Below are 17,296 nucleotides of genomic sequence, written 5' to 3' on the forward strand. Positions count from 1 at the left end.
AGGTTAATGTCAAGCCCTGCATATTGTTTTTCAAAAGTCTCATGGAATGTAGGCCTACATTGAACACCACACATTGGCTGCTACTGTAGGCTGAATCATAGAACAGCTATTTTCATATTCAAATGTTATGGGATGCATTTTCTCCATTGTTTTTGTTGGTAGGCCACTCTGGTAGGCCTACATTATGATAAAATAGCCACAGTAGCCTACTTGACCACTGTTAAAACTGTAACTTAAGGCGGGTACAGCCTCAGTGTTCACAGTAAATGCGTGCTGGAAGATACACAGAATTTTCACAACGTTCGACTTTGTGCTCAGCAGAACTGTAATTTGCTCAGAGACAAAATGTTTCTGAGGGAACGTTGACGGTGACCCAGGAGGGACAAACCTGCCAGGGTACGATATGCCAACATAACACCCACATCAAACCACACCGCCAAGACAACTCTCGTTTAGCTTCAGCATTTCTTTATGAGAAACCTTCAAAACGAGGCCAAATCACGAAGCCCTTTAAACCCTCCTAAGGAATTATTCTAGACTTCACAAAGTCTTTTGAGTGAAGTCTTTTGAAAATAATTATATATGGTGGTGTGGGGCCTTCTGACGTATATTTACCACTAATAACCTTTCCTTATTACATTAATCTAATTTTTAAATCACAAATCAGACAGAACACATGCCATCTTGAAGCTATGAAAGCAACTAAGTGGAGCGATTCACTTTCTCCTCCGAGCTCTGAATGTTATTGTTGGCCATCAGAATGAACAATTCTCTGTTGTTCCCATGATGTTTTGATGATTCACAGTCCGTCACAACTCCTACACCCTATTCACACACATTCAATGCTGAGACCCCAGCGAGATCATAATAATGCAATCACGTCAATAACAAATACAAATGGTCAAAAACCCTAAAATGTCCCAAAAACATGCATGCTCAATCCTCTCCACTCCATTTTAGAGGGACCAATACATTTTGCAGATAGGTATAAAGGGAAATGGGAAGAGATACCGAGTCAACTGAAATGTGTCTTCCGCATTTAACCCAACCACTCTGAATCAGAGGTGCGTATAGGGTCAAGCCATGTTGCCATTTCTACTATACCAAAGTACTATGACAGTGGTGGAATTTCTTTGAAAGGTCATACTACCATCAATATTTATTTTCACAATCTTGATAATGAAGCAGTCCTCGGACACTTTCCTTTATTGTAGGGTGTCAAATCAGTTCTATTTTCTATTGCTGTCATAATTTGGCGACATCAAAGGCTCGGAGTGTTCGTCTGGCTAGATAGGGTTTTACAGTAGAAACATCTAGGTACTGTGAAACGCAGCGCCGCTGACATTTCATTATCCACTCCACGGCGCAGCCTGCTCATCGCTGGCTGAATTTCCATGCTAGGAGATTTGCCGGGGATGATTACAAGTTGAGGTCCCCTGCATGCCATCATTTTGTTAGAAGTTCAGCTGGAATCCATAGCCTGCAGGACAACGCTGGTTGGATGGAAGTACGTTTGGGTAAAGGGGAGGGGGATGCCACAGTCAGTCAAGAATTGAGGCTGGTCTAGGGCAGCTGCCTCCCTCCCTCCTTCCTCCCTCCTTCCTTCCTTCCTTCCTTCCTTCCTTCCTTCCTTCCTTCCTTCCTTCCTTCCCCACCACACTCTTCTCCAAAGTATACTGAAGGATCCACTAACATACATAAAGACAGCAAGCTGTGTTGCCATGGAAACATCGCACTGGCTCTAACATCGTTTCATGTCGTATTTCTTTTTTTAACCAAGAGTGTTAAAATCCCAAATGACGTGTGGAATGAAATCAAAGTCATGTGGTGGGCACGGTAGCATTTGCTTATAGAATAGAGAGTGACACGGTTAGGTATTTCTATTTGTTTTTAACTTAAACTAAATGCAGCGAGGGATTCATTAAAACATGATTTTGACACGTGTCTTAAATGAGTCTATTTGACAGGTTGGACTAATAGCCTGCGTGTGGCGGGTGAGTTTGAAGGCCCTTAATGAACAGAGGCAACCATCTGGAAAGTTCTAAGTGGAGTGATGGCGGTATAAGTCAATTGTTGGGAGCCCTTCCACTCAATTGAGCTCTGTGTGCAGAAGCAACTGACACGTGATTTAGATGACACACATCTTTGCCTCACACACAGACGGTAGGTAGCAGGGAGGAACATTTTGTAGATAAGGGGTGATAGCGTGAAAAGGTACACTGCAAAAAAAATGAAATTCAACATTTCAGGTAATGAATGGCAAGGTGGAGCAATGAGACTGTCACACTTTGCTGACTTAGATAGAGAGAGCACTGTAACAAGGAAATCATGGATAAATCATCACCAATAAATCAAGTATATCAAACGAAATCTTAAATTAAACTAATATTTAACTCCTGGCCCTCTCCATTCTCCTATCAGAGAAGCCTACTGTGTCAACCTTAAGGCTACTGCTTTATTCATGACCTTATCAATAACTAAAAACTAATCTGCACATGTCTAACCATGCCAGTGGCACACACCAACCCCGAAGACGTCCAATAGCGATGCTCACTTTAAGAGAAGGGAAGAAAAAGAGCTAATCTTCTGAGCACCGTTGATGTCTATGAAAGCCACAGATGAATAATAGAGGACTGTGCTCCAAAATGAAATATAAAGGAACATATGAATTCATTTTTCCTTTCAGAGCCATATAATCATTATCATATTTATATTTTTTATTGGGATGATAGATAAATAAATAGCAAATCGTTTTCCCACTACAATATCCTGGCTCTGAATTTATCTGCCTTCTTTAATCACAACAATGACAAATAGATAACCCTATGCTGCATTTTTAAATTGCCAATTTATCTAAAAGGGAGGCTTTGCATTTGCTATATGCCGTGTTTGCTCACTCACACGGAACCCCTACATCGGATATCAACCAGGAGGCAATACATTGCATCTTATGTTAGCAAAGCAAGCAAATATGTTTTGATGAGACAAATACTACTTACTAATTTCACTAATTATTTCTTAATGTCTTGAACATTGCAAGAGTTGTTAAGACATGCTTGTTATAAACATCTGAAAACAAATAAACACGAATTTACTTTTGCCAACAGCCTAATGATTAACGTCACAATGAAACATACCAACTGCCACTCACATCATTCATTATGCATTATTTATTATCAATGACATATGCCATTGACCAAGACTATCTCTTGAAACATGCCCATCTCATGCCTGAAATAATGAGTACTGTATTGCTAAGTGTAGTGTGAGTACAGTGTATGAGTTTTTTGCTCCACGAGACAGAAGTACAGTACATGACATGAGGAAGACACGCGCTCCAGATAGTGCTATGCATCTAGGTCAACCTCATTCAGCTACTCCTCATTCTGCCACATGATGAACAGCACCAGGTAGGCTGCACAACAGCACCACATGAACCCTGCAGCAAACACAGTACAGGCTAGGGCTGCTGTTGAAAAATCATCTGCATCACACTCACAAAGATGCTTTATTATGTAGCTTGGAAAGCTCCTTTAAATACTCGGGCCAAGGGAAACACTGACATCAGCGATGCACATAGAGAGGAAGAAGTAAAGCAAGGACAGCCCAGCTAACCGCCGCTCTGTTCTGCTACAGAGCAGCATGCTGCAGACTGACGAACAAGAGCCTTCCTTTTGGACGCTGTTGCATAAGAGCTCAGACACACACACACACACAAACACACACACACACACACACACACACACACACACACACACACACACACACACACACACACACACACACACACACACACACACACACACACACACACACACACACACACACACATCCATACTCACAGCCACACTCAGCCAACGTAGAACATGAAATTCCACTGCAGCCACTGTTGAATCAAGAATTAATGCTCCTCTGGCTGCTGCAGTGCTCCAGTATACAGTAGGCTTAGAAATCAGACGGTAATAAGAGGATTCAACCAATCCGGTTTAATACTGACTTTAGGAAACCAACCAATGCGAGTGAGTGTCAGTGTTACTTTTCCTTCGCTTTGATACAAGCTCATTAATTGATGGGCACCAGACCTCCTCTATCAACATTGCTACTATAGTAATTGAATTCAAACTACATGTAGAGGGACGTTAGTAAGGCAATGTGACGAAGATCACACTGTTCCCTCTGGTGTGAAGGCCTGCTGTGGTTAGTTAACACTGTGTGGTGACTGTGTAAATTGCATGTCAACTGGTTTACATTTGGTATGAAGTAGCAGGGACTCACCGAACACTGTCCTGGCTGGGACGGACTCTCTGTTGAGCCAGAAGGACACCTGGGATAGGATTACTGTCATGATGCAGGGCAGGTACGTCTGGATGACAAAATAACCAATCTTCCTCTTCAGATGGAAGTGTGTTGTCATGACAACATACTCTCCTGTTGTCGGGTGGGATGGAGAGATGTTAAAACAGAGAATTATGCGTGAGAAGTTATTGTGTCAATTCCAGTTGGAAGGCCACTTGTTAAAGCTCTTGCGCTCCTGTGAATCCTACAAATTCAATCTGAATTACATTAAAGAAATAGTGAGATTGCAGTTCTGACTGCGTCATGCTGGAGCTCGGCGACTAAGATTTTCACTGCACCCTGCAATCACACCTGCAACCCTTGTACATGTGACTATTAAACACTGGATCTGAATCTGAATCAACAACCCCTTTAAAAAAATGTATATGGAAAATATTAGATCCAATCTACAGTAGGTGCTGTGCTGGTTCCTAATCTTCAGATGTGAAATAAGACTGTTATAACATACTAGAGAGGAAATCTGTCTGTGTGCTTTGCAGTGGTTTGCCATGTTACAAGCATGGTGTTTTATTGCCATAGAGATGTATTAGTATTGTTATAGGCCTCATTTATCAACTAACTCAGTAACGTGGCATAACCCAATTCATCAATGGATTGACAGCAATGGGAATTAATTAGGTAGTAATAAATTGGATCTTTATGTTTGACAGAGACATAAACAAAGGAATCAATATGCACTTATTAAATGGCCATGCGAAATTAATTACTTTTTTTTTTATAAATCAATGGTACCTCAGAATTAGCATATACCATTTAATGAGATCGGTATTGTGACTTTCAAACACTGACCAATAAAGAAACAGTAAAGGCTGTCTTAAGCATAGATTTCTATGGTCCTATGCACTACCTTTCTGCCTGCAGCTAAACTCACTGTAAAGGGGTCACCCATTTTACACTGTCACTAATTATGCCATGCAGCATCAATGAACCAAAAAGAAGAGAAATGATGTGATGCCCACAAGGGAAATTACAAATCTGGGACATGTTCTCGAAGTAAGCCTACAAATGGAGAGCGGTGGGAATGTGAATGCAGCTCTTTGGAGAGAAAGGAGAGGGAGGTTTTAGTGTATGTATATTTTACAAGGGAAACAAACCTGTGCTGGACTGGACAACCCCAGAGTCCACACTTTGCCCCATCAGATCATACTGGTTGAGCCGAGAGCCATCTTCAGCCACCACGACAGACTGGGCTGCCCCTCTCGTCCACACGTACACAACCTCAGCCCTGGTGTAAGCATCTGGCAGGGAGAAGAGAGAGGGGAAGAGAAACAAACAACATCTCAATCTGACTAACCTTTAAACAGCCAAGTCAGATTTCCTCCCTCCTGGCGAACCATCTGACATGTCAAAGCCATCCACAGTACAGTGTTGCTTCAGCACTGCAGAGGATTTGTACTGCAGAGGAGCCTCATTACTGAAATATTTAGCGAGCCAGTTTAAAGTTGAGGGTTGGTCTTTTATTCATGCTGTGTTATTCTGAACAGACTGACTCGTCATTGTCGGGCTCCTCTCTCTCTCTCTTTCTCTCTCTTTCTCTTTCTCTCTCGCTCTTTCTCTCTCTCTCTCTCTCTCTCTCTCTCTCTCTTTTCTTTCTCTACTTTTCAAGGATGTTTTGGGGTCAGAAGACCTGGCAGCCATGAGCACTTGGCACGATGCGCTGAAAGTATGACAGGGGGTACTGCATCTGATAAACAAAGGTCTCTGCTCTGCCGTGCGCCCAGTGAGGCCTAGCGGGGCCTGGGAGGTCAGATCCTGCCTAAGGACAGCTGTGACGCCACTGTCAGCTCGTATCAGGTACGAGAAGCGGGTTTCCGGTCAGAAGGGAACAAGAGAGAGAGATAGAGAAGGGGGGAAACACTCACAGCTGCCAAACTTCAGTGGACAAGCATGGGCGTCCATGGGGAAGTCCTCCAGGTGCATGGGACATTCCGCCCTTACTGTCAGTCTGGGAAGGAGGGAGGAAGTGAGGGAAAGATACAGAGAGAGAAAAAGAGAGAGAGGGAGAGACAAAGAGAGAAAGAGAGAGAAATAGAAACAGGCAGTGAGGGACAATGCTGCAAACCTGCAGCCTTTTCCTGACAACACAGTGAAAAAGGGGAACGTCAACCCACCCATGACACGTCATCCATTCGTCAACTCTACGTCGCCATGGCGTGAATAAGAACTCACACTTTGTCCACATCTGCGTTAATGAAGGTTTTATGGCCACCCCCTGTGACCCACACGTTAGCTCTGTTTTGTGAGCATTGAAAGTTCACGTCTGGGACCATTATTTATAATGCTTCAGCTCAAAGGAAAACCCACAGTGGGCCTCCACTCTACCATTATATTCTACACTACTCACTCTACTCACTAAAGGTCTTATCTTAGTGCTCCCCACTGCAGTATACAATCTCTTTCAGGATTCATATTTTGCTTGATACCAACAGTATTTTCTAGGGCAGAAAGTAACCTTACAATGTACTGGGATCACGATCACCATGGGACTGGTAGACTTTACGACTATGGTCTTCAGAGAAAATCATGTTCTGCTTCCCAGTAAGGAGTTCCATTTTCAGTGTTAAAAATACCTCTTCCTGAATCTAATGCAACGAAAACACTTACCTCATAGTGTAGAGCAGAGTTCCCTCCTCTGTGATTCGTAGGAGTTTGTTGGGCATAGTCATGTTGTGGGCCACAGACTTCTTGCCATTGTGAAAGAACGTGTCAGGGGTCCAGATTTTACTGGCCATTAGGTTGTTCAAACGGAGAACAGACATTGGACCTTTAAATTTTAGCCGCTCGTCCTTCCAGCTTTGACGAAAGAACACGTCAATGGTGTATTCCTGTGAGAGAGAAGGCAAATTCAGGACCCAGGAGAGGTAGGTTGACCCTAGTCATCCTATATCTGCCAGGCATTGTTACAGACTATATCACTACTTCCTTTCTCTCACTTCCATGTAGCAGAAATGGCCTGTTTTGCCTGCTGGTGACTGTCTTGCCCTTGCCAAGGTAGAGGCTTCAACAAAGGTAGGTCTATCTAACTGGTGGAGTGGCTTCCGTCTCTTCCTTTCAGCTAGTCCTCATGAATGTGTCATCAATAAACATGAGGAAGAAGCACATTGCTCTAGATTTTAGCACACCTAATACAAACACTGGCGCGATATCTCACTCTAACATGCACTAGTCGCCATGGCTAAGAGCAGCTTTTAATTATTTCACAATGCCTGACGGAGTTAGCTTGCCAGTGAATTTACAGCGTTCCGGTTCTCTGTTTTTCCCCGGCAGTGAGTTAATTACTGTGAACGGTAACAGAGCTGCAAGGTAATGGAAGTGGACTGGAAAGGGAAATGGTAGCTACTGTAGCTGTTCCTTTTGGCCAGCCCATTCCGTGACTTACTGTGATGTAGCGCAGCAGCAAAAACGTGCAGGTCCATATGTTAGAGCATGTACAGTAATAAAATCATAATATGTCAAATACACACGGTTCAAGTGCACCAATAGCAAACCTTCATCAAGATTGTGAGACAATATCAGAGGCAGAGAGAGAGAGAAAGAGAGAGAGAGTGTGTTTCACATACTGTATGTCCCGGGACTTGTTATTTCTCTGTACATTACGCAGAGTCAGATTAGTAATTGTTTTACGCTGATTCATCCACAGTGGTTAAAGAAGACATCTCAACAGAGCAATTATGAATAAATCAAATCTCACCATCGCTATTGCCATTCAATAAAGAATATCTCTTCAATATCCAACATGATTTTCAAATGGTAGGTACGCCCACTTTTGGTCAATGAAATTGCGTTTGGAAGCAGGTAGGAGAACAGGTAGGACATTCTGAAGGGTAATTTTGCAAAGACTAGTCTGAATCATTCCACTGTCAGTTTATATCTCTGAGTGGGATTATATCAAATCACATTATCCAGTCATGATAGCCATAGGAAGGGTAATGTCTCTGGCCATAACCATAGTATCTGTTCTCTGTGGTTGTATCCCAAATGACACCCTATTCCTTATGAAGTGCACTTATTTTGACCAGGGCCAATAGGGCTCCATGAAAATGTGTCAAAAATAGTGCACTAAGTAGGGGTTCTATTTGGGACACAGACTGGGACTTTACAATCTAGTCCCAAGCACCTGCTAATACACTGTACATCATGGCCAAATCTAAAGACAAAGGCTATACAAGATCCAAAGTCATTAAACCCACATCAATACCAAGCCCTCTCCGCCTGGGTCATGCCATGCAATAAAAATGGACACACAAATATAATTCCATTTAAGACTAGAAGTTGCATTTATCTGGGAAATGAATGAGCCAATTGGTCTAATAACATTTCCTCGCTCGTGACATTTCATTTATGTCGAAAAACTAATGGGGCTGATCAAATTTATAAACATTTTACCTTTGAAACGACATCAAAATAGGTTAAGGGGAGAACATGGACACAGAACTGGTGACATTTCAGAGAGGGGAATAACAGAGAGGAAAGACGGGCATACCATGTCATGGTCCGAGACGGGCCCAATACTCGTCACGAAAATGTCAGTCTTGACTTCAGTTACACGCTCTGTTGAACCAAGAAATTAGGAGAGTGAGTGTCGATCAGGGCTCCTCATTAGCTCTAACTAGCACGTAATCCTGGGGAGCATTGCCCTTTGATCGTATCATTCCCTAATTTTCACAGAGCCCCCTTCCAAAATGACACCTTACAATCCTGATTTTGAGGTCAATAACCATTTCTGCAGTTCTCCGTGTCAGTGTCAGGACCATTACCTTGGGACCGATGCAATCTCTTCATGAATTTTCAAATCCCTTGGCTGAGAGCATATTTCACCTGGTCTGACGTATTTTGAGTACCTTCGACTGTGCAGCATTATGTTTTGAAGTGGAAAATGGAAACATGATTTACATCAGGAATGGTGTCAATCATAATGTTTAATTTCTCTCCATTTGCCACTGAAAATGTAATATTCCCTTGCCTGTTTGCCTCCACACAATCAATTCCATAAGAATACTCTTCACGTTCCAGTAGGTCTAGATATGTCTCCATTACTCTGTCAAGTTGAGTCGAATATAGAACAGTATACGGAAGAACTGTCTGGCACAGTGCACTTCCATGAAAAGTGCCAAAACTACCCAAGGTCCCAATGAGAATATCTACACCATACACTATTTCTCCAAATAATTAGTTGAGTTATTCACCAAGGAGCTTTATTTTCGTGTTAAAAAGATACTTGCTCTTGATATCATGCTTCTAAGGAAAGAGCGAACAGTAAATCGCCCTCCTGTAGATTCCACTGATATGACTGCAAAGGCAGAAGAAAAAAAAGACATGAGGATGCTTGTGACGATAAGCAAATGAAATGGTGATTTATTTTTCATCAAGCAGGACAAAGGACTCCAGCCGTCCTTTTTTATGTGTTCTGGAGTGCTATCATCCAATTAATGGTATTGGCAAACGACCAATAATAAACCTCCAGGGTGGTGCAATCTCGTGCCATCAATTCCAAATAAGACAACAAAGGATTCCCGAAAATTAGCAGCTGTAAAGGTAATTTACAGCACGCAATAACCATGTTATTGAATATTTCCAAGTAACTCATCATCACCCTTTTATCTCCTACCAGCTCTAACCTGAGAATGTTATGAGTCGGTAAGAAACCATTGTACAGTACTGTACCTCCCAACCCTGGTCTGAGACGATTGTCATAGCCATCCAGGAGACGGTCTAGGATCCGGGTGAACACTGTCGTGTTGTCTTTCTGCTCATCCGTCTGGCCATTCTGTCCAGAGCTGACAAAAAGGAAGAGTCATTTTGGACAGTGAATTCAGTAAATTGATGCAGGAGTGTTGGAGCTAAATCCCAGCTGAGCAACTTCTCTTGATCCTCTAAAATCTACTTCCTCGGAGGAAACAGAATTTTTATAAAGGCACATGAATGGGAGAAATACGTTTATTTGATCCACAGGACGTGACATTGTACACATGCAGAACTCATAATGCATTAACGTGGCCTATTAACAGCAAAGGACTAATTGAGTATGCTCTTTGAGGACCATGAAACTAAATGTTAAGGCCAACTCAGAATACTCACAATCAGCAAACGTGTGAACGCAGTTAACATCACCACTCATTAATATTTCAACACAGTAATCAGTAGCAATACAGATTTAATCATGCTGTGTAAATTTGTATTTTATCAACAGGAGGTGTGGATGGAGAGGGAAATGGTCGGCATTGGAAGGGGTGGGAGAGATTTCTTCTCTCAAAATAATCACAGGAAAGCCTTAATCATAAATAATCGTTTGCCTCTGAGCAATCATCTTCATTTTTTTCCGCCCAATCGCAGACCACACTGGTTTGATTGCATGCTAAATAAACTGTCCCCAGTGTTTGGAAACAAGCTCTGCTCAGAACACAGCTCCAAGGAGAAGGGAAGGTCAGCAAAGATTAGTTAGCATGGACCGGTGGATGGGAAGGTGGGGAATCTGAAGTAGCGAGTAGCAGGAGGAGTCAACAGAACAGCTGAGAGGATATGCATGCAGGCAGCCACAAATGAGGGAGAGATAGAGAGAGTGAATGAGAAGGGGGAGGGGGAGAGAGACATATCACACGGCTTTAAATGTGAGCTGATGAACGATTCTTCTCAATAAGGACATTCTACTCACGTCACTGCAGAAATAATATCGTGAATATGACATCAACACACCATTCATTACCACATAGGCGATTTGTTCAAATGCCACTTCCTGCTAAAATGACTTTTATGGAATCTAAATAATATTAAGAACTTTGATAAATAATGGAATATGACACACGTTGGGCGCCAAAAACCCTTACTGATGGCAATTCCACATTCAACTTTTTGGGTGAAACTTGAAGATATGGCAAAGCCTTCCTTGCCTTAGCTCAAAGATAAGAGAAACTACGTGCACACACACACACACATTTATGTTCTGCTTGCTTGATGATAGACTGAGTTAACACAACATGCCGAAGGTTTTCGATTTACCACAGAGATACAGTACATTCCAACAGATAAGTTCATTATATCCTCCTTACAAAAAAAAACACAACAGCAAATGTGCAAGGATGCCTCAGAGCGCTTTCAAGTGAGCAATAATTAAAATGCACTTGACATAGGGTATATTTGGAAATGGGGGGGGGGGGGGGGTAGTAGAGGAGGGGAACGGCAGAGGGAGGGGTGCAGATAACCAGAGAGCAATGGACTGGATGTTTATGAGCTGACTGGGGCCACTTCCTCATAAAACATTGTACACCATCCCCATCTACAGGTCATCTGAACAGCAACAGTGCTGCTCACTGCTGCACACTGCTGCAGCCCCAGCTTGCCTGCCTGTCCACAAACTCAGGAGCTCTCTCTCTCTCTAGACCTTCTTCAAAACACTATAGTTACCCAATTATAAGGTCCTTCTCTCCATCCACAACACAAATGTGCGCACAACTGATTACTGCGCCTGTTTAAAAACCCTCAAAGAATTGTGTTTGAATTCTAGAGGTAAATACAGTGAATTACTAGTTAATAATTACACTGCAGTTTATGGGGACAGTTGTAAGGTAGAGTAATCAGGGGAGGTGTTTATTGGTTAAATGGGTCATCCTTGAAGCAGTTGATTACTGGGGAGAATGTCACAGCTCACGGAAAATAATCCTAATGGCAATTTAATTAGACTGATGAGATATGCATGCATGTTCGACTACACATTCCATCTACAAACATGTTCTTGAGCATATAAACGGTGGTGTTTACTCTAACTGTACATACGACAATGACCGAGATGCAAAAGACCAAAATATCTCAATAAATAACCATTTAAGCCAACTTCAGTGAATGGCTCTGACAGTTCAACTAAATAATTTATAGCAAGACCCAACATTACTAATTTAAGAGTTGAGCATCTTCATGCTATATGATTATCTAGGCATATACGGCTTCATTTGCAAATAGTGAATCCTTGGTATTTGCATGATTTTGGTTCAATGTCAAACTTCTCAAAGTTTATCCTAGGACTGGATTAGTTTTGAGGTGCTCACGCAAATGTCTGGCATTTCAATGGCAGGATTAATAGTGTGACAATCACATTTCAGAACCACGTATTGCTGTCATCTCTCATCCCATCACACTGTAGTACTGAGTGGTGTGGTCAGGGCACAGACCCCATCTGTAGTCCCAAGTGTGACTTTCTATATTGGACTACCCTCTAGCTAAAGTATGTCACTTGAGACACATACATCATTTGAATGAATGACAGGACATCTGAGACATGCACTTCTCTACTTTGGTTAAATATTCAGTGTTGTCCCATGTGGCTGCTGAGCCAATGGAAACTTTAACGCAGTAATTTCTATTTTGGGCAAATCAGCCCCAGCTTGTGTTCACCTCGTATTACCTCATTGCAATTACAGTGTGGAGTCGTGAAGTGATGGCCTAATTACTGCCATCCTAGTGACTTAGGCACAAAGGAAAAATATGGTCAGCTGGCGAAACGTGATCATTACATTGTTTTCTCACAGACTGTCAGTGAGGGATGCACTCCCAACATGACATGACTGCACATCCCAAAATCAATTATAATTCTGCTCTGTTGGGGACTTGAGAGACTAATAAAACATTTTTTATTGTAACTAGACCATAGAACAAAACACTGATTCTCCTTCCTGGGCCAAATCTTGCTCAGCTAATGTTTTTGTCGGTGTGGTCGCCCACCTTACCTTTTCCCACAAAGCACATTGGCCATCAGCAAACAGGCCCACACACATAGTATGACCGTTCCTGTCCGTCCACCCATGGTTGCAGAGTGGTTTGTCACTGAAGGAGGAAGATAACGACACATTATAAAATGCAACTGCAGGCTACCAATGACACGAATGGCTCAAAAGACAATCAAAGAAGACACAATTGAGGAGTTGAGGGCTCCTCAAACCAAGACGATCAAGGAGAATAAGAGGCAGGCAACTTTCTACTAAAGACCAGCCAAGACCAGCCATTCCCAATCACTATGTTGTATCTTTTGGTTTATATTAGTGCCCAACTTTTGCAAATACGCAAAAAAAAAAAACGAAAAAAAAAACGAATTACATTAAGATTTGGTGATGGGTCGAAACCTCAAAGCACTTTATGTTTCACAAGTTAGCCATACGTTCACAACCTGAACTGCATCTGCCAGCTCATATGTCATGAATCAGTCGCACGATTTATTATACTTCATATAACTGCCTAAAAAGAAACACAGTGAGAGCGCGTCTGAATGAATTTGATACATTGGAGGCGATGTATCCGTTGCTTCAAACAGGACTACGTTCCATTATGAAGAATATATTTCGCATGATCCGACGACACACATTACGCACGCATATTGCGATACATAATTGCGAAAATAATCAAACACGTTACCCGTTTCATAGTCTTGTTTGTCGTGTGTTATCCTGACACTTGTATTATAGCTTACTCATAGCCTGCAACTGAAACGCGTCGGTACCGCAATATTAAACCAAATCCTCGTATATTCACCCATTTTCACCTTATCCAACATCGTCATGTCAACCCAGTTTCAGATGATGTTAGGTAGGCTACGTTATTGCGTTAAACAAAGACAATTGTTTGCCAGATGCCCGTTTAACTGAACCCAGAAAAAAATATATAACAATGTTTCCCACAGCAGCAATGATTTACCCACGAAAAATATGCTGTAATCAATAGCTACACCATCATGCCACAAACGACTACAATAACCTGTCAATAAAACTGCGCCTGTTACTCGCTTCAATTCCTCCAAGGTGCACTTGAATATGCTGAGAACGAAGCTGTGCAAAGGACGTGCAATGTTCTGTTAAAATTCCGTTAGTATGACAATGATTTGATAAAGCAGGGATAATGCAGTTTAGCGTAAAAATCCCATACAACCACACTTTCTAAATGATTCCGTTGAAATGCATCCGCAGTATAAATATATTGAGTTCAGGAAGATATTTAGCATGCAACTGGCATTTCTCAAGGCTCATCTTAAACATGACCAGTAGTCTAATTCAATTCGTGCGTGGTGAGGAGCCTATTAAGCAACTGTATGATTCTATATTCGGAGCTCTGTCCAGTGCTGAAACAACCTCGACAAAAACATAAAATATCATACCACAGCAGATGCCCCCTTAAAGAGTCTTAATTTTCAACAGCAAACTCCACGTCCTCCACTCCCCGATCGTTGCAACTCCTCTACCATTCTGCCTCTGTTAGGCTGAACACAACTCACTGCAGTTCTAAACGCAAGTCAAATTCCCCGACCTCCTTCTGCACCGATAAAGACAAGCAAAATGAAAAACGATTAATTCACTTACAGCGATATACCAGAGATATTCGAGGCTGTCGTGTCCTCAAACTTTTATGTACATCTTTTTTTTTACACGGATTCAATGAGAAAAATCCTCAAAGATCTCAGATCTACTGCCGAATTTGAGCTTGAGGCTGGAGAATACGGCTGCTGACGAAGCTGAGTATGCGCAGGTCTCGCGCACTATTCATTGGTGTGGGGGGTTAAACTCTTCTCAGTCCCCAACAAATTGCTTATCTAACTACAAAATCTACTGTAAATACTGAGATTGCAGCCAAATAAAGCTTTACTTTACCAGGACAATAGTAATATGTCCCTGGGTAAACCGGATGTGAAATAGGCTGTGACTTCATGCCAGGGCAATTTTATTTTAGAATGGAAGGTGGTACCACTCTCTCATCTAAAGACCAATCCGCCCATTTTTTTTATATGCAGCACAATTTAACTTCCACTGCTGTCGACTTAATCTCTTTTCAGTGGCTGCAAAATTAAATCCTCTTACATTTTCAACCGGCTCACTTGTTTTTTTGCCCCTCTTTCTCTCTGACTGGTGTTTGATGTTTTCCTATATAAACTGCGTTGTATATTTATTGAATGGATAGGCTATATCAACTGGCACGACATTCCTCTATGACCAAAACGAATATCTCCAATCGATTATTACATGTTTATCACATAGCCTATCAATGAAGACACTCAATGCATATACAAAATAACACATTCATATATGAATAGGTTACATTCTTCCCAATATTAAATCGGTTACATTCTTCCCAATATTAAATAGGTTACATTCTTCCCATCGTTCGCTCACCCGATAGATTTGATGAGACGAGCCACACCGAAATCACCTTGAATCACTCACTCACTGCGCCCTAAAAGTCCAGGATTCGCATCGAGACAACAGGACCGGCTGTGTTTACAGCCAAATATTATGCTGCTATTGCCTGCACTCCACGACTGAACATAGACAGAGCTGGAAAAGCAGAGCTGTGCTATGCATCTGGAAAAACCGCCTGATGAAATCAAGCGTATATTTTTGTAGTCATCTGTGTATTTCAAATTAAACTACAAACCAGAAGACATTTTAATCATGATGGGACATGTAATAACTCACAATGTATGTGGTCGGTTTATTGCCCTTATCAACGCATAATACACACTGATATCATGTGTTTGTTTTATTACGTTTACAACAGACTATGATGACATCTAGACTACTCGTCCTTCATGCACAAATCATAACTCCTCAATGCGATATTAACACTGAATTGTATTTACCAGACTACGGTATCTCTGACCCATGCTGTGCATCTGCAAAAACCGCCCGATGAAACCAAGCGTATTATTTGTCTTGTCTGAAATGGAACAGGGTTTATGTGTTGAGTTATGCATACTTAATATAGTGTATGAATGAGTTATGGAAGACGTCATAGACTATATGCATCGGTATTCAGTAAGGTTTCTGTCGCCCCTCGTCTCTCATTCTCACTCTCTCTCTCTGTCCGTCTATCTTGTGCTCTACACAGATAGTGAGGTTGCCTAGCCCATGTGCATCGACCTTAATGCTGCAAGTGCATGTCTACCCGTTATTCAAAACGAAACGCCGAAGAATTAATGTCATTGTAATGTATGTAATATATTCCCAGACATGCTTCTTCACTGTCCATTGACATGAAAACGGGCACTGTGATTTGGTTTGCTTGTGTGGCCACGCGCGTGCGCGTTCATGCATGTGTGTTCGCACGTGTCCAGTTAGCAAAATTACACACGAACACATTTAATGCAATTCTACTCATTTTGCCATGGACTGGAGATAAATGTTTGCATTTTTAAAGCACATTTCCTGCAATTCTACACATTTACCAATACTGGAGGTCAGGGTCCCTGGGCACATAACCTAAAAATTGTTAGCTGATGTGGCTAAAATAGTGACTGTCAGTGACTGACATAACACGAGAAAAACTGCTGATCCTCAACCAAATTTCAAAATTGGTATTCTACTATACCTCCATCACCCAAAAAGTACAATATCTGAGAGTTGCCCTACTTTCCTTCAGTGCAAGTGAGGGAGTGGGGCTGTGGTGTAGTGTAGTGTGGAGATGTAGGGCTAAACATCAAAGTGATGGATGATAGTAATTTATGTAACTGCCTTGTTTGATGTGCAGGTTATAAGGATATAATCACTGCTTCTAAAGTAATGTTTTGAATCAAAAAGTACATTAGACTTTCTGGCATTTTATGGGTCACCATTTACATTGACTTTCATTTTCTGTTTTCATATTCCATGTCGATGAGCATACAGTTGCCCAGTGAAATGTGTCATCTTTCTTTGCTGTTTTTGTTCCATTATCTACAGTGCTTTCAAAAAGTATTCACACCGCTTGGCTTTTGTTGTGTTACAGCCTGCATTTAAAATGGATTCATTTGAGATTAGTTTGTCACTGGCCTACACAAAACACCTTATAATGTCAAAGTGGAATGATGTTTTTCCAAATTTTCACAAATTCATTACAAATGAAAAGCTGAAATGTCTTGAGTCAGTAAGTGTTCAATCCCTTTGTTATGGCAAGCCTAAATAAGTTTAGCAGTAAAAATGTCCTTAACAAG

General features: G+C 41.7%; 1 protein-coding gene across 3 annotated transcripts in view; it reads right to left on the reverse strand.

Moving 5' to 3' along the window:
* Positions 1 to 15,771, reverse strand: part of LOC106567505 (gamma-aminobutyric acid receptor subunit alpha-1) — a 32,218-nt gene extending 16,447 nt beyond the window's left edge. The window contains exons 1-8 of one of the 3 annotated variants that reach the window (XM_014136815.2): positions 15,501 to 15,771; positions 13,074 to 13,170; positions 10,021 to 10,133; positions 8,840 to 8,907; positions 6,961 to 7,181; positions 6,219 to 6,301; positions 5,451 to 5,594; positions 4,276 to 4,428 (exon numbers count right to left, since the gene is read on the reverse strand). In XM_014136815.2, the coding sequence (XP_013992290.1) occupies positions 4,276 to 4,428; positions 5,451 to 5,594; positions 6,219 to 6,301; positions 6,961 to 7,181; positions 8,840 to 8,907; positions 10,021 to 10,133; positions 13,074 to 13,150 (859 nt within the window). In that variant the 5' untranslated portion in view covers positions 13,151 to 13,170; positions 15,501 to 15,771. Of the gene's footprint in view, positions 1 to 4,275; positions 4,429 to 5,450; positions 5,595 to 6,218; positions 6,302 to 6,960; positions 7,182 to 8,839; positions 8,908 to 10,020; positions 10,134 to 13,073; positions 13,171 to 14,491; positions 15,048 to 15,500 lie in introns of those variants that run through there. The other 2 variants (XM_014136814.2, XM_014136816.2) reach the window with 2 other exon arrangements.
* Between the last annotated feature and the right edge of the window lie 1,525 nt (positions 15,772 to 17,296).

The sequence above is a fragment of the Salmo salar genome, chromosome ssa13 (assembly GCF_905237065.1).
Source record: "Salmo salar chromosome ssa13, Ssal_v3.1, whole genome shotgun sequence".
Taxonomy (NCBI): domain Eukaryota; kingdom Metazoa; phylum Chordata; class Actinopteri; order Salmoniformes; family Salmonidae; genus Salmo; species Salmo salar.